This window comes from Bison bison, unplaced genomic scaffold (genome assembly GCF_000754665.1).
Source record: "Bison bison bison isolate TAMUID 2011002044 unplaced genomic scaffold, Bison_UMD1.0 scf7180017864481, whole genome shotgun sequence".
Taxonomy (NCBI): domain Eukaryota; kingdom Metazoa; phylum Chordata; class Mammalia; order Artiodactyla; family Bovidae; genus Bison; species Bison bison.
The window spans coordinates 4,089,068-4,107,724 of record NW_011495041.1 but is presented as its reverse complement, the minus strand read 5'-3'; the positions used below and the strand labels follow the sequence as shown (position 1 = coordinate 4,107,724).

The 18,657-nt window shown below is 37.0% G+C and overlaps 1 protein-coding gene across 2 annotated transcripts in view; it reads left to right on the top strand.

The window, feature by feature from the left end:
• Positions 1-18,657, top strand: part of CCDC102B (coiled-coil domain containing 102B) — a 280,832-nt gene that overhangs the window by 92,823 nt on the left and 169,352 nt on the right. For both annotated transcript variants that reach the window (XM_010862314.1, XM_010862315.1), the window contains exon 6: positions 11,822-12,031. In XM_010862314.1, the coding sequence (XP_010860616.1) occupies positions 11,822-12,031 (210 nt within the window). The remainder of the gene's footprint in view (positions 1-11,821; positions 12,032-18,657) is intronic.

The window sequence follows — 18,657 nt, the reverse complement described above, 5'->3', positions numbered from 1 at the left end:
GACAGATGCTATCTAGGTTGGTCATAACTTTCCTTCCAAGGAGTAAGCGTCTTTTAATTTCATGGCTGCAGTCACTATCTGCAGTGATTTTGGAGCCCCCCAAAATTAAGTCTGACACTGTTTCCACTGTTTCCTCATCTATTTCCCATGAAGTGATGGGACCAGATGCCATGATCTTCGTTTTCTGAATGTTGAGCTTTAAGCCAACTTTTTCACTCTCCTCTTTCACTTTCATCAAGAGGCTTTTGACAGTAGATAAAAAATTCCTCCTTTTCTTCTTACTCAACTATATGTTATGTTGTTTGTGCAAATAATTTGATTACTAGGAGAGGAACATAGTCTAATTAGGAGCAATTCATTCCCAAATTTTTTTTTAAGGTAAGGTGGGGGTGGGGGAACACAGAGGGTAGAAAGTGTTTTATTCTCTGTTTTAAAAGAGAAAATGTTTTCAAGGTGTTTTCTTAAATTATAAATTCAACTTTTAATTCTGGAAATAATGTATGGTCCTCCTGTGCTTCCCTGGCTCAGCTGGTAAAGAATGCAGGAGACACGTGTTTGATTCCTGGGTCAGGAAGATCCACTGGAGAAGGGATAGGCTACCCACTCCAGTATTCCTGGGCTTCCCTTGTGGCTCAGCTGGTAAAGAATCTGCTTACAATGCGGGAGACCTGGGTTTGATCCCTGGGTTGGGAAGATCCCCTGGAGAAGGAAGCGGCTACCCACTCCAGTATTCTGGCCTGGAGAATTCCATGGACTGCATAGTCCAAGAGTTCGCCAAGAGTCAGACACGACTGAGCGACTTTCACTTTCACTGTGCTTCCCAGGTGGTGCTAGTGGTAAAGAATCTTCCTGCTAAGGCAGAAGACACTGGTTCAGTTCCTGGGTGAGGAAGTTCCCCTAGAGGAGGAAAATAGCAACCCACTCCAGTATTCTTGCTGGAGAATGCCATGGACAGAGGAGCCTGGTGGGCTACAGTCCTTAGGATCACAAAGAGACAGGTCTGAAGCGACTTACTGCATGCTGTGCTAGGATCTATTAATAGTAATTCAGTGGTGTCAAAAGTATAAATGAGCCTGACCTCAGAGAACTGCCTTCAATGGGAGAAAACAGCTTTCATCAAAAAATCATACAGTTCATTGCATATGTTCAACTCTAGGGGAGCTACAAAGTCGATGTGCGTGATGGTGGGGGAGTTGGGCTAGTTAGGAATTTTAGATGAAGAAATACCTGAGACTTTATTTACTGACATACTTAAATGGAATCTTTTTTAATGAGAAGGGTGTCATATAATTAGAAATCTGATGCCATCATAATTTAATTTTCTGAGATTGCCACAATAGGTGTTGATTTGAATTCTTTTAAATCACTTGTATCACATACTTCTTATTGACTTTACATGTTCTAGCAAAGAAACCTAGATTACTGAGAATATGGTGAATGTATCAGAAATGATTATATAATTTTGAAAGAGGATATTGACGTTTGCAAGCAGGTTAATTTAGAAGCCTGTTAGTGTTATGGATTTAAGCATTCTGGCACATTCTGAGTTCTTATTGATGAAATTCAGGAACCAGAATCTGTAAAAAGATATGTGATATGAGTAAACCATCAGAGAAAAATAATATTCTTGGAAAAGTGAAAATCAAACTGTCACACATGGATATGCATTCTGGTCATTTAGACAAATATAAGTCTAAATAGTCCAATTATCCAAGATGAAATCTGTCACTTGTCCTGGAGTTACAGAAAATTGATAAATATAAAACTGAATAATGGATGAAAACCAGTGATCATTTAACCAGGAAGTATTAAGTGCCTCAAGTAACAGATTTTATTTTTTCAGAAAGGGTTTTAAATGATGTAGAGTGAAATGCAGGATTTGAATGTCTTTACTTGGGTATCTCAACAGCAGTATCTTTTCCAGATGACTAGGTCTTTGGGAAAGTTTTCTGGCTAAGTTAGATTGATGATTTAATTGTTGTTGTTCAGTTGCTAAGTCATGGCCAATTCTTTGATCCCATGGACTGCAGCATGCCAGGCTCCTCTTTCTATGCAATTCTCTAGGTAAGAATACGGAAGTGGGTAGCCATTCCCTTCTCCAGGAGATCTTCCTGACCCAGGGACTGAACCGGGGTCTCCTGGATTGCAGGCAGACTCTTTACTGTCTGAGCCACCAGGGAAGCCCAGTATCTCCCGGAGTATGCTCAAATTCACATCCATTGAGCTGGTGATTTAATTACAATCTGAGATTTAAAGTCTTTAACTGTAAATTCTTATTAACTTTCATTGGGTAGAAAACAGTCTCCTAAAGATTGGGTTGTCAGAGGTAATAGAAGAAATTGCATTAATCAAAACTCTTAAATGTTAGAGTCTCAGGATCAGCCTATGTCTTCAGAAATCCCTGCACATTTCTGAAATCCCAACCTTGAGGGACCTTGGGTTTTCTCAGTGTCCTCTGGTTTCTTAAGATCTCTGCTGTGATGCCCTCTGGGTCTTATTCTCTTTGGTTCACACACATGCATTTGGGACTTCTGTTCCCTTGGCCTGCAGGTTCTGTGCAGTTTTTTCAAGATCCTGCTTACTGCTTTCCATGGGAGGAATAACGGAATTTAGCTAATTCATTTTATAATGCTATTAACACTTTTGTGTCTTCATATTAAGTATTCCCCTCAATGCTTCAAATTCAAAATGGCTTTACTACATATATTACAATATAGTTGCACTGAATCAGGATTCAAATCTCCAGTAGAGAGAAATATTCTGTTTCATGCTAGAGGCATTTGATTGAGAACTTTCCTATTATCATCCTCAAAAATGCTGCCCTTAGAAAATGTGCTTTCATGTCAAGAGAGACATTGTGGAAGCATGTGCCTTAAACTAGATGAGGAGATGGGAAGAAGACAAGGTACAAATGCAAAAGACGAGAGCCTTCTGTTTCAAACTTCTGAGAGGTTGAAAGAAAAAAATAAATCAAAATGGGAGGAGTGCATAATGAGCATAACGTACTCGTTGGGAGTATGATTTGATGTGTTTACATTTGACTACATTTGATGTGTTCAAAATGGGCTTCCCAGGTGGCACAGTAGAGAATCTGCCTGCCAGTGCAGGAGATTCATGTGACCTGGGTTCGATCCCTGGGTCAGGAAGATCCCCTGGAGAAGGAAATGGCAACCCACTCCAGTATTCTTGCCTAGGAATTCCCATGGCCAGAGGAGCCTGGTGGGCTACAGTCCATTGGATGGCAGAAGAGTTGGACTTGACTGAGCGACTGAGCAAGCAGGCACAGTGTATTCAAAATACATTGGTTTCCCATGTACCTATTAATATAGCCTGGTGAGTATAAGGTTTTAAGGGCCACACATACTGAGGAAACCAGTTGCTAGTTCTGATCCTCCAGGTCTCAGATCCCTTGTTAGTATCCATACTTCCTTCTGTAGGTGATGTCTCCTCTTGCAGGATGTCCACCCTGATTGGTCTGCTCTCTTTTGCACACTGTCTTTCTGACTGTGCCACGTGGTCTCCAGAGAATGCTCTGTGGCTCTTGGATATTTATCTTCCCTGTTGTGTGTGAATCAAGGTTTCTATGCTGCTGCTAAGTCGCTTCAGTCGTGTCCGACTCTGTGCGACCCCATAGACAGCAGCCCACCAAGCTCCCCCATCCCTGGGATTCTCCAGGCAAGAACACTGGAGTGGGTTGCCATTTCCTTCTCCAATGCATGAAAGTGAAAAGTGAAAGTGAAGTCGCTCAGTTGTGTCTGACTCCTAGCGACCCCATACACTGCAGCCTACCAGGCCCCTCCGTCCGTGGGATTTTCCAGGCAAGAGTTCTGGAGTGGGGTGCCATTGCCTTCTCTGAAGGTTTCTATACCATCTCTAAATTATACTAGTGGAATAGGTGATTTTGTTTCTTTCCATTTTTGATTTTTGGAGGCTGTGTTGAGAAAGAAAGTTTTAGTCTATGGTCATGTTCTAAACGATGTGATCCCCAAAGGATACTCTGTTTTGACCCCAGGTGGTCATTTATCATAGCATTGCTTACAGAAAAATAACTTTAAGAAACTTATTTCTTTGATATTGTAAAATGGACATTTAAGTAACATAGGTCAAAGAGAAATTTAATGGAATTTAAGGCTGAAGGATAAAAAACACGAAGTCTTGAGGGATGCTGCAGAATTCAGGGATATTTTTAACATCAGTGACCATATTGGGAAACGGTTATGTCTGCTGTGGGACAGTGCTTCTCAGATCTCAATTACAAAGAGTGTAATTAACCTAGAACCCCAGCTGCCCTTGTCTGAAATCCAGGGAATGACAGTGCGCTTCTCATAGACAACTCCCAGCCAAAGACGGGCCTCCTGGTGTTGGGACATGCAACCCTTCTCACTAATGACTTTGACTCAAAAACTCCTCTGTGTCCTCACCTCCCTTTCCGAGGAAGGCACTGATATCCAAGATGATCAGACCCAATCTGCCTTCCTTCCCTGTCTCTGCCTCATGCGGAGTCATTCCTGATCCCAATCTGACTGTTCTCGGCCTTTCCTGTCTCGCCCCCTTTCTCTCTCGTATGCAGTCCCCGCAGTCAATTTACTGTATTTTAAATGCCAGCTGTAAGAGTTGCTTCTTGAAATATCCAGATTAACCCAATATCAAAGACAAAAATTAGCAAACTAAATGCTAACAGAAAAAAAAATCACAATGAATGTAGAAAGAGGGAAAGTCAATATTAGGAATTAATACAAAAAAAGTAGAATAGAGTTAGCAAAGACAGAAGTTGGTGTTTTGGGAAAAAAAAAAAGCATTCAGGCAAATTTAATTAAGGGATATAATTTAAAAACTCTAGTAATAAAAAAGGGACAAAATTTTAGATAGAGCAGAGGTTTACAAAGATAGGGAACCACTCTGCAGAGAGAATTCTAATAAAAATAAAATCTTACATGAAATGAATTATTGACCAGAAAATATAACTTACCCAGTATGACTCTTGTAAAAATAGAAAGCTGAAATCCATTTATAACATTAAATAAAGTAAATTAAAAATTAATGAATTAAAACTTTTTATAATAAAACTCTAGCATCAGAATATTTTATGGTTAAATTCTACCATTCTGAGTAGATGATTCTAGTTTATAGAGCATCTTCTAAAAAAGGGAAAAAAAGAGGGAAAACTTCCCAATTCTTTTTATTGTATTAGTTTAATCCTTATACTGCATCTAGACAAGGGTAATATAAGCAAGGAAGATTATAATCAATTTCACACATAAATATAATGGCAACAATATTAACCAAATATGAGTAGTCAATATTTTTTTGATGAATAAAAAATTTGTCACAGGAATACAAGGTATACAATAACATTAGATCTTTTATTATGTAAGTCAGCACAAAACAGAGTACAAGAAAAAGTCAATTATGTAGTTATCTCTAAAGTTTCTTAAAAAAAACAGTTGCTACAGTTCCTATGATTATAAAACAGTTCCTATGATTATAGGAAAAAGCATTTTAGCACACTAGGACTCAAAGTAAACTTTTTAAACCCGATAGAGTAACAAAATTGTGGAGCAAATATTTTATTTAATGATGAAGTATTAGAAGCTTGACAAACCTAGACAGCATATTAAAAAGCAGAGATATCACTTTGCCGACAAAGGTCTATATAGTCAAAGCTATGGTTTTTCTAGTAGTCATGTATGAATGTGAGAGTTGGACCATGAAGAAGGCTGAGCACCGAAGAATTGATATTTTCAAATTGTGGTATTGGAAAAGACTTGAGAGTCCCTGAACTGCAAGGAGATCAAACTAGTAAAGGAAATCAACCCTGAACATTCAGAAGGACTGATGCTGAAGCTCCAATACTTTGGCCACCTGATGTGAAGAACTGACTGATTGGAAAAGATCCTGATGCTAGGAAACATTGAGGGCAGGAGGAGAGGGCGGTGACAGAGGATGAGATGGTTATACAGCATTACTGACTCAATGGACATGAATTTGAGCAAATCCCTGGAGATAATGAAGGACAAAGGAAGCCTGGTATGTCCATAGGGTCACAAAGAGTTGCACATGACTTAACGAGTGAGCAACAAAACCAGAAGCATGGTACCACTTTTTATTTAATATTCTATTTCAGATGCCAGGCAGTTCAACAAAAGAAGAAAAGTAATAAAGTTATAAGAATTGGAAAGATACAAAATTGTAATGATCACAGAAGGTATAATTATTTAGAGAACACAAACTAATCTATAAAATATAATTCATGAGAGTTTAAGGATACTGTTGAATATAAGACCAATTAAGTATACATATATATATGTATATATACCAGAAAAAAATCATATTTATAAATATAACATATATGTATTATAAATAGAGTAGAACCTGGGTAAGGATTGGAAGACTAAAGAAACAGCAGAGTAAGAGCCCAGACTCAGAGTCACCTGCATAAGGACAGTTGATCTATCAACAGCTGTCACTGGAAGCCAGTGGTAAGTAGAGGAGGCTGTAAAAAGTACTGACTTTGGATTAAAGATGAATGGAAGGAATTAACTTGCTTATTATAATATTAATATTAGTTTTTTTAATGAACAATCTTATTTTAATACTTAAAAAGTTTGTGTGATTCTGGTTTGATCAATGAAACAAACTCATTTTTTTTTTCTTCACTAAGTTTCTTGAAAGAATTCATCAGTATATCTCTTTTGTCAAATTTCCCCCCCCAAAGCAGATATTAAAAAAGCAATATTAAAACATAAAATTGTTACACTAAGTCATTCTTGACACAAATGGTGATTTAGGGGTTTCTCATTAATACCTTTGCCACTATTTCATTTTTATCATCATACTCTAGCTCTAATTCATTCTACCATCTCCTTTTCTACTATTTCCCCCATATAAATCATATACTATGTACTTTTTCCTTCTTTACAGCTCAGTGTTAATAAAGTTAAGTTTCTATTTTATTTGAACCATCAGAGTATAATACAATAGTCAGTATAACTTTTAATTAAAATGATGGCTAATCCTTTAGAAAAAAAATAAATACATTGATTAACATGAAACATAATCTCAGTTGAGTGGAAAACCTTACTTTAGGTGATTTCCACAGATTTCGTGTTCTTTAGACACTGAGAACTGTCAAAATCTCTGAGAAGAGCATCCCTGGGGCCAAGACAGTTTGTCTACTTCTAAAATTACTTTTAGGAGAGATTTGGGAAATAAAGAGCAACTACCCTTTATGATTTGCTTAATTTCCTAGTGCAGATTTTATTAAGTATTTTATATTTACACAGTTTTTCCTCGCTGTTGTTGTTTTTCAGTCGCTAATTTGTGTCCAACTCTTTGCAACCCCGTGGACTGCAGCATGCCAGGCTTCCTTGTACTTTACTATTCCTAGAGTTTGCTCAAGTTCATGTTTACGTATTATAAGAATACTCTAAAAGGTCTCAAATCATAAGGAACCATCTCATGACCTGCAAAATGTATATAGGTCAACAAGGAAGTGATGACTAGAATGACCACAAGCTGTTATTCAGTTCAGTTCAGTTGCTCAGTCATGTCCGACTCTGCGACCCCATGGACTGCAGCACACCAAGCCTCCCTGTTTATCACCAACTCTCAGAATTTACTTAAACTCATGTCCATTGAGTCAGTGATGCCGTCCAACCACCTCATCCTCTGTTGCCCCCTTCCCTTTGTGCCTTCAATCTTTCGCAGCATCAGGGGTGTTTTCCAGTGAATTGGCTCTCTGTATCAGGTGGCCAAAATAGCAGAGCTTCAGCTTCAGCGCCAGTCCTCCCAGTGAATATTCAGGGTTGATTTCCTTTAGGTTTCACTGGTTTGATCTCCTTACTGCAGTGCAACACAGTGGATTCAGAATGTGGTTTGTATCCATATATAAGTAGGTATCTGTTAGCCTCGTGTGGGTGGGATGAACTCGTATTGAAAGCAGAGAGGAGCCTTAGGTGAACCATGGCTTGGACTCTTTGTCCACCTTGACGTTACTTCTACTGTTAGAACCCCAGTTTCCCTGCTCGTGTGTAGCACACACAAACTTACAGGATGGTGGTAAGGATAAGAAATAACCTTAGAGCTATTTACTAGGAACATACTACTACTGCTGCTGCTGCTAAGTCACTTCAGTCATGGGAACATACTAGGTTCTTAGTAAAGGGTAATCATCTTTTACTGCTATGGAGTGACAAGCTTCCTGCCTTTTATCTCTTCTTTTCAAAAGCAGTGTTTGTAATGAGGTTTTATAGCTAACTTGTCTGAAATGAAAATTCTGAATATTTGCACATCTATTGCTGGAGCATGCACATCGTTTGTACGCAACACTCACTGGCCTGAAGAACGGCGTATAGTGCATTCTGTTGGGGGATTTCTCAGTCGACAAGGTCCATTTACAAAATGATTGTTGTCTTGATAAAATGTGCTGAAAAATAATACACTGTTTCACCTGTTATTGTTTGAATTGGTTGTTGGTATGCTTTGTTCTTTAGAAAACATATTTGTGACAAGAAATATTTATGTTGAGTTTGAAAGTTTAATAACTATTTTCCCTAAATCATTCCTGTCTCATAATACTAAGTTGTAGGAAATACTTTCCGTATTTTATAAATGAAAAATAGTGTCTTGGGATAAAAGGAACTGGGAATCAAGTTTAGGTCATTCTACTGAAAAATCCTGTCTTTACCTGACTCCTATCACACACACAATACAAAGGAACTATGACAACAGTAATAAGAGTTAAGAGTAAACGTGCTGAGAAATTCTATTGGCAGTTGAACTGGTGAGTGAGTAACTGGCTCTGCTAGGATGCTATCTTATTTCGCTTTGTGCCCAATTGCTGTGATTGAAATACAAAGGAGCTTCTTGCTAGAGACACAGTATGCACGCTTTCTTTCCTTCAGCAGGTCCTTGTGAAGTGCTGACCTAGTGTGTGCCAGGTGCCAGATGATGAGCAAAATGGCCCAACTCTGGTTTCATAAAACTTACCTTCTAGTTATTTTGTTCATTGCAATCTATTACTGATGCCCTTTCAGCAGCATTAAGCAGTGACAAGGGGCGAAGATTGGGTTTATAGATGACTATGATTAGAAGTGACCAAATTGTTAGGCTGTGTACACATTTGTCACTCATATCTCAATGAAACTGGAAGGAAGCAAGCAAATACATAAACACTGATATACATATATATGAATAAATGAAATGACTCAATTTGGTCCTTGGGAATAATCACAATATTACATTTTTTTTCATAAGAAACTCAAATGATCCTTTAAATCATACTTCCTTCTAAGTGTAAGTATCTGCTTGTTTAACTTGCTTTCATACCTACTCTCTGGAGAAGGCATTGGCACCCCACTCCAGTACTCTTGCCTGGAAAATCCCATGGACGGAGGAGCCTGGTAGGCTGCAGTCCATGGGGTTCCGAAGAGTTGGACACAACTGAGCAACTTCACTTTCACTTTTCACTTTCATGCATTGGAGAAGGAAATGGCAACCCACTCCAGTGTTCTTGCCTGGAGAATCCCAGGGATGGGGGAGCTTGGTGGGCTGCCATCTATGGGGTCACACAAAGTTGGACACGACTGAAGCGACTTAGCAGCAGTAGCAGCAGCAGCATACCTACTCTCCTAAGCTCCTAATATGTCATGATTGGGCTCTTGGCTCTTAGAATATTCAAATCCATCTCTACTTCCTTTTATTGAGATACTCTTAGCTTGATTCTCCTTCCCTGGCTGTTCAGATGGTAAAGAATCTGCCTAAAATGCAGGAGACCCAGGGTCAGTCACTGGGCTGGGAAGATCCCCTGGAGAAGGGAATGCTTACCTACTCCAGTATTCTTGCCTGGAGAATTCCATGGACAGAGGAGCCTGGTGGGCTATAGTCCATAGGCTTGCAAAGAGTCAGACATAACTAAGAGACTAACACTTTCAGTATTAATTAAAATTCATAGTATATTACAGTTAGAATTAAAATGTTTTAGAATTTTTCTGTTGATCATTGGAAGTGAATCAATAGAATTCCATTTCAAATTGATTAGTTGTTAGAACTGCTTACAAAATACTCTGAAAGCTTAAAGTAATACCTGATATTTCTTTCATCTTTTTAACTCATATTTAATTGAATGGCTTTTAAGGTAGTAGATTTTGTATGATTCCTAGAAAAGAATAATCTGACAAGAAAGAATCTTTAAAGATGAAATAAAAAATAAAATTGCTAATAAAATTTATGATCCAGTTTTCACAAACCCATACTTTTTTGATGTTTATTATATGCCTAAATTTATCAGATAATTGGTATGTCAATAAAAACCTTCAAATAATAAATAATAGCACAACATTATTTAAGTTTTGTTGTTATTGCCGTTAATATAATTCCTTTCTTCAACTTTTTAAATTTAGATTTTTTTCATTCAAGCCATCTGTTATTTATTTAACATTCTATTTCTACTTGTTATCTGTTATGAGGTATAAATTCAAATTCAGCAATGTCTTTTAAATGCCTAAAGTTTTACAAAGACTTGACATAGCATCCTGTTTGTCCTTGACCAAGAATACATTTATTCTCATAAAATTAATTTTTCATCACTAAGTTGATGACTTTTTATTACGACTTTATTATTTTCATTCTGATAAGTGATGTGATGCTAGTCAAAAAGTTTAAGCATTAATCTTAATAATTAAAGTCATGTCATGTTCTAAATTGGATTGTGAAATACTGTTTTCACCTCATATCCCAAACAGGCACCCCAAATGTCAAATCACGTCATCTAAAATTTGATCCCTTAGTTTATTATGTTTAATTGATAGAGAAGGTCTAGTGCCAAGAATGTAATTTTAGTTTCCTGTTTTTTTCAGAAACCAGAGCCTCACTTAGATTTGGGAACAGAACATTTCCTACAATAATGGCACAATTATGTGTATATGAAAAAGCAGTTTTTAGACTTTTTAATCAAAATTAATTTCCAAAGATATTATTGAAGTCTAACATTTTCTTAATGTTGATTTCTCTTTGAAAATTTAAAGTCATGGAAGCTACTTTATAATAGTGCAATACTATTCAACACTTTGCCATCAAGCCATTTAATACTAACAATGTAAAAACAAGTAATTTTCAACCTTGATCCATAACAAATTGTTTTAAAATACCTCTGATTTTAATCATGTTGCCAACCTCCATTCCCTGAAAATCAAATAGGCCATTCATTCAGGCAAGTTTGACTATATTGTACAGTATTCTAATCATGGCATTTATGATATTTTATTACATTCACTTGTCTATATTTGCAATGACTAACATAGTGCCTGGAAGTTGAAAGGTGTAGTAAGTAAGTGAATGAGTGAATGAATATATGAACTATATCCATCCAACCAAAATTGCCCAAGAAATGATTTTGTTCCTTCTCAACTGATAAATTCTCATCAGCTGAGTGGAGATTGATGGCAAAATATCATCAATGTCTCACTTAATATACTTAATTGACAAATATGGTCTGTTTGGTTCTAGAAATAGTCCCATGAACCAAGAGAAAGGGTAAATTTATCTAGCACATGATCTGATCTTAGGGCTTTTGTGTTGTTTTCAACTTTCAGACAAATAGTGTTCTCTTTTTAAAAATTGTGTAGACACTTCCTTGGTGGTTCAGTGGTTAAAACACCACACTTTCACTGCAGGGGGCACAGATTCAAACCCTGGTCGAGGAACTAACTTCCTGCATGCCTTGGATGTGGCCAAAAAATAGAAAACTTAATGTATAAAAGGACATATTCACTTTGGCAATTGCAAATGCTACATGTTGCTTTTCTGTGTTTTCTGTGTTTAGCTAGAGAGATTGCAGGCTGAAAATACATCTGAGTGGGACAAGAGGGAGCTACTTGAAAAGGAAAAACAAGGACTGGAGAGAGAAAATAGAAGGTTAAAGGTCCAGGTGAAAGAAATGGAAGAACTCCTGCACAGGAGAAATAGATTAAGTGAAAACTCGGAAGGTCCTGATTTCAAGACATCAGGAGTTGAACTACAGGAAAAAAACAAGGTATGGGAGCTCTTTGGAAGCAAATGTCCTCACTTCCTTTGTATTTTTGCCCTGGGGATTGGTGGGTACCACCTTAACTTTCACAACTTCAAGCCTGAATACATTTTTTTGTACTACCTCCTATCTGATAGTTTGATCTTTTCCCGTGGTAGTATAAAATGTATCTAAAATGTTATTCATGCATAGGAAAAGAGAGCATGACAAATTTTGTGTGAACAGGTTAGAGTCTGACAAATCTGAGAGTTTCAAGCTTTTCCAAAAGGAAGAAAAGCATGAAGTCAGGAAAGGACCTCTGTGTGTTTGGTTTCCTGTCATAGTTTTGTCTCAGTTATCCAAGCAGTTGATCTTATTTTTCAGTGAGTATTTTTCCCCATCAGTTTGGGCAACTATACAATTAGGATTTGTTGGTGTAAGGTAAATATCCACATAAACATTTAAACATATCTGGTTTACTCCTCTTTGATTTCTTTTTAGTCTCAGAAAAATTATTTTTAAATCAATTAAACACATCATGTTACAAATAACCTTTATAGGCTATGACATAAATGTTAAAACCTGAATTACAGTCAAATTTTGACTTTGGGAAAGTTAGCTTGCTTTGGAATTTTGTCCTAAAGCTAATAGACATATTTACTGCTATAGATGTAATTTTTTTGATACATGGCTTTTAGATTTTTAAAACACTCTCAGTGGCAGTTGTAATGTATGTGTGTTAGTGTCAATATGTTGCAACACACACACAGCTTGTTCCTGTTTCTCCCATGAAAGTAGCTATGGCACCTTAATGCATCATTCTATCTTTTTCACTCAGTTCCTTTAACAATGAGTTAAAAATGAGTTTGAAAAGTTCATATTTTTTGAGTCATATAAGTAGTTCATATTCATATCAGCTGTAAAAGCTAAATGGGCAGAAAAATTGAATTCCATATTACTTTTCTTTATTCTTTGTGATTTTAGGGATTTATTGCAAATATAAGATTAAATTGGATTAGTGTCTCATGACTTGGTGATGTAAATATCTAAAGTTAAATGTTATAGTCAGTGATCATAATTTTCTATTGTACAGATTCATAAACCATCAGTAATGGTATATGCTTCTGACATATACACAACGGATAAATCTGTAGAGAATGTTTTGCAGCTTGCCACTCATGAAAGCACAGAATTATTTCAATTACGGGGCAAGTTTTGATCATCAAAATATCTGTTTCCCTTTGATTCACTGAACAGAGCAAGCACTTATTTATATTATACCCTGTGCCAGTCACTGCTCTGGATGCTGGTGATGTGAAAATGACTGAATCATTATCCTTGCCCAGCGTGGGCTTAGTGTGTGTCTGGGAAGATATTACACATCCATTGTTATCAATAATACATTGTGATGATGGCTAAGAGCAAAGTGGAACGGGAACATGAAAGAAGTACTTCATTCTATCCCACTTTGATGCCTTTCTGGTTATATCCAGCTGTTATAGCATAAAGTGTGTCAGTTAGGAAGTATGAGGGCTGATTGGGGCCTGTTTGGAGCTGGTGTGTGCATGCATGCTCAGTCACTTGTCTTGTCCAACTTTTTGCGACCCTATGGACTGTAGCCCACCAGGTTCCTCTGTCCATGGGATTCTCTGGGCAAGAATACTGGAGTGGGTTGCCATGCTTTCCTGCAGGGATCTTCCTGACCTAGAGATCAAACCCACATCTCCTGTACCTCCTGCTTTGCAGGCGGATTTTACCACTGAACCAGTGGGGAAGCCCTTGGAGCTGGTATATATGCCAATGTGCCTTATCATGTTAGCAGACCACTCTGAGTTTAGATCTGGGCTCTTGGGACCAGTGTAGTTCTTTGGTTTAGAAGTAGACAGAGCTTGGAAACCAGGAAGATTTTGGAAGATCTGAACAACTCGTTGGGTGTGCTCATCAATCACAAGGCTATTCCTTCAGTGTATGTCATTTTGATGGCTGGGAGGAGGTGTTAGTGCATTTTTTTTTTTAACCTTCTTCATTAAGAATTCAGACTCACTAATTAAACTAAAGGCGTCCTAGGTGGCACCAGTGGTAAAGAACCCATCTGCCAACACCGGAAACATAAGAGACTTAGGTTCAATCCCTGGGTGGGGAAGTTCCCCTGGAGGAGGACACGGGCAACCTACTTGCGTCTTCTTGCCTGGGAAATCCTATCGACAGTGGAGCCATGCAGGCAATGGTCCATAGGGTTGCAAAGAGTCAGACAGGAGTGAGCGACTTAGCACGCACGCACTTAAACCAAAAGAATTACCTGTCGTGGAGCAGCTGCAGGTCATAATCCCTGGGGCCACAGAAATCTTTACAGATCAAAATATCAAGGTTCGGATGTCTCTCAATATCAAATGAATCAAAGCTTCATACAGAACAAGCCAAAGTCCAGGAAATCGTGTAGATGTTATTATAACACAAATCCAAACTGTGGTTTTAACATTATTTCAATAAAACTAATCTGTATGTGTAAAATTATGTGCATCAGTACCATATAGGAATAACATGTTTGTATATATATGTATATATACATTTATATATAAGTGCCCTGTAGAATTAGCATATATCTAAATGCATAAAAATACTGTGTATGAATAAGATGAGGAAATGGATGCTGGCATATAAAATGCTAAACTCATAAATCTCATACAAACGTAAAATGAACACATGTGAAAGGTTTTATTTCATCCATCCACCCCTGAATCAACCAGTAAGATGATATAGCCAGTTGAATGAAGGATCTAAGTAATAGACAAATGGGCAACCAGAATGCATAAATGAATTTGGTTATCAGATGCAAAACGGATTTTTTTTTTTCCCACAAGGGATAAAGACATAGATTGCACTTCCGCTAGGCAAAATTAGTCTGCATCTCTATGGATGAGAATTATATGCATTGCTGTGGGTTATCTAGAAAGTACACGGTTGTGTGTACAACAGCCTACAGACACTGAAAGCTGCAGATCCCTTTAGAATGATAAAACCCTAGCTGGAGAATGGTGTTAGAAAGGACCATCTTTCCCAAGGCTCGGTGAAAAGCCAAATAAACAGCTGTAAGGTTCACTAATTCGAATCCCTTTCTGAGCTCTTACCTGTCCTGTTTCTCCCTCTGTTCGCTTCTTTGAACTTCAGGACAGAGAATAAAGTTGATTGAAAGGAAAGGAAAAGAAAAGTGGGGTTTGTGACCACCGTAACGCGATAAAACATAACAAAACAACCAAAGAGGAAACAAGAATGCGTTACCTGATATTTATCAAACTATGTCATGATTTTGCTGTAACGGAGAAAAGTAGAATTGCAATTCCCAACAATTTTAGAAAATAGACTACCCTGTAGGGCTCATGTGGTTTCTTCAGTTAATGGCAGAGATTTCTGTGCTTGTGAAGCCTTAATTCTCTTGATGTGCAGTATATGTATTTTCCATTGCAAATCATGCTTTTTCAAGTGAGACATCATTGGAAAAAGTGGTCAGTATTCTACTGAGCAAGTCCCCATGGCTCGTCGACATGCCTCTCATGAAGCGCTTTGGAAGCCTGTTTTCTTAAATCATTCTGGCAACTGATTCCCTTCATTCAGGTCACATACGGGGTCATTCTCAGAAAGCTAATGTGACAGAGTGGTAATTGATGTGTCTCAGGAAAATGATGAATTAATCCCAAAGTGGAAAGGCCATCAAAGTCAATTCCTAATGAATTTACTTTACTGAAAGTGTCTGTTCTTTGAACAGAATTGGCATTATGTATATTTTGTTTAGCAACTTTGTCTTCAGAAAGGTATTATTTCCATTTAGTGGTGTAGCAGGCAGCTCTCTTAACTTTAACTTTCCTCCATTCATTATCATTCTTCCAAAGCCTTCTTTTACTCATAAATTTCTTGAATCATTTAAGAATAAACAATAATTATACCTATTCTTTTGCTGTTAGAGTAATAAATATAGAACACTATAATTTGAGGTTATTAGATTTATTATATTATCTTCTTATGTTTTTCTTTAGCTGTTCTTACTCTGCTTTGCTCTGAGATACACTAGAAATTTCAACTTTTAAAATTGTTATTAGTAAATACTTATATAACTGTATCGCTTCTTGACCTTTTGGCTAAGATCAAGTGTGAATACTTATATAAATATAGAGATGTTTAGACATATGGAAAAATATAAAAAAGTATGTTAAATCTGCTATATCTTATTAATCAAAATGAAAATAATTTATTTTGAAGAATAGCATGTATACCACACTATTATAGGGTACAGAAGACATTCTTCAAAATAAATTATTTTCTCATGAAACTGAAAAACACATCCACGGTGTTGTGTACATTTTAACAAAGATGAATGGAATTATGTAGATTGAGCAAAACAATGTCCTTTTTGCCTAAGAAAATTTGAAGTTAGCAGAAATAAAGATACTTAAGTACCACTTACAAATATCATAAGGATGATATCTACTGAAAATGCCCCACTGAATAGAAATAAATCAATATACTGCAAAATAGGGTGGCATTTACTTTAATATAATATGGTTGCTTTCACCTCCACTCAAATACACACACACATGCAGGCACACACATCTGTGCACACACCCACAGTGAATTGATTTCTACAAAACTAATACTAAACTAGGAGTATTAGTTTTCTTCCCCTTTTGTGATTCTCTACTGGAGCAAAAGTGCACACATAAGATTTTATATGCATGAAGCAGCATTTCTGGGAATAAATTATTTGCGTGTGGAGTTCTACTTTCTCTTACTAAAACACCAAATGCTGTCATGTCTTGTGAAATTAAAATCATGACTATTAAATCTCAGTCCACGTGTTTGGCACATCCTCACAAATGTGTAGCAGATCATTAAATGAATGTGTGTGTTTATGCTTTGATTTTCGTTATTTAAATTTTACTGTATATTTTCATTTATCTTCAATTCTCATCCTCTCTCTTTTATTCTATTACAAGGCAAATGTGAGAGCCAACAAAGTCTGTATGGTTAATGGGATCTTTTACCAGCCTCTAAAACCTCCTTTTTATGTGTCAGATAAATAACATTTATCCCATAACCAATTAAAATGAAGATGCAAATTTTGACTCTTTAGGTCACTTATATTTTACAGAATTAGAACTTCATGAAATTTTATAGGTTGTGATATTCAGATATGAAATTGTATCTCATTTTGTATTTTATATGACTGGCATACTACTAATAATCTGCTATATTATTATAAAATGATTGGCAGTTCCCATAGCTGTTGTCAGTTGATTTATATATTAGTTTGATTTAAAAAAGTGATAGAAATAATATGTAGCTTCTTATTTAAAATGACAAAATGCTATGGTTATAATATTTCTTAAAATTAAAAACCAAATTAAAAATAAAGCTATAAGACTAGAGGAAAACTCAAATAGCTTTAATAGAGCTGAGACATTCCCAATTTTTTTTTGCTTTCTTATAGTGAAATCACAGTACATGAAGCTAAGCATTTTTTTCAAGTCTTCATTGTATTTGTTACAATATTGTCTCTGCTTTAACCGTTTTTGGTTTATCAGCAACAAGGCATGTGGGGTCCTAGCTCCCTACCAGGGACGAACCTGCACCCTCTGCATTGGAAGGCGAAGTCCCAACCACTGGATTGCCAGGGACGCCCTGAAGTTAACTGTTTTAAAGTGAATATCTTAGTGGCATTTGATAAATTCACGATGTTGTACAACCACTTCTGATTTTAAAACATTTTCATCATTCCCAAAGGAAATCCAGTAAGCATTATATAGGAATTCTCCCAAGACGCCAGGAACCACAGATTTCCTTTCTGTCTCCATGGATTTACCTGTTCTGGCTATTTCATATGAATGGAATCATACAACATGTAACCTTTTGTATCTGGCTTCTTTAACATAAGGTTTCCGAGGTCCCTGAACTGTGCAGCAAGGATCAGCACTTTCTTCCTTTCTTTGTTGGCTGTGGAGTATTTGATTGTATGGATATACTACAATTTGTTCATCCACTCATGGGCTGATGGGTACCTGGATTGTTTCCATCTTTTGGTTCTTTTGAACAGAGCTATTAAGAACAGGAATGTACATGTATTTATTTGGGTACCAGTTTTCAATTCTTTTTGGTATAGATAGGGGTAGAATTTCTAGGTCATATGGCAATTATATAACTTTGGAGAGACCAACAGTGTTTTTTTTACATTGACTGAGCCATTACTTTTCCAGTACAACATATGAGAATTCTTATTTCCCTGTATCCTCAGTGATACTTGTTTTTTTTTTTTGGTTTTGTTTCTGTCTTTTAAAAATTATACCCATTCTACTGGGTGTGAAGTGGTAAATCTTGTTGTGGTTTTGATTTGCATTTCCCTCATGACTAGAAATGTTGAAAATATTTCACGGGCTTCTTGGCTACTTCTGTCTTTTCTTCAGTTCAGTTCAGTTCAGTTCAGTCACTCAGTCGTGTCCGACTCTTTGCGACCCCATGAATCGCAGCACGCCAGGCCTCCCTGTCCATCACCAACTCCCAGAGTTCACTCAGACTCACGTCCACCGAGTCAGTGATGCCATCCAGCCATCTCATCCTCTGTCGCCCCCTTCTCCTCCTGCCCCCAATCCCTCCCAGCATCAGAG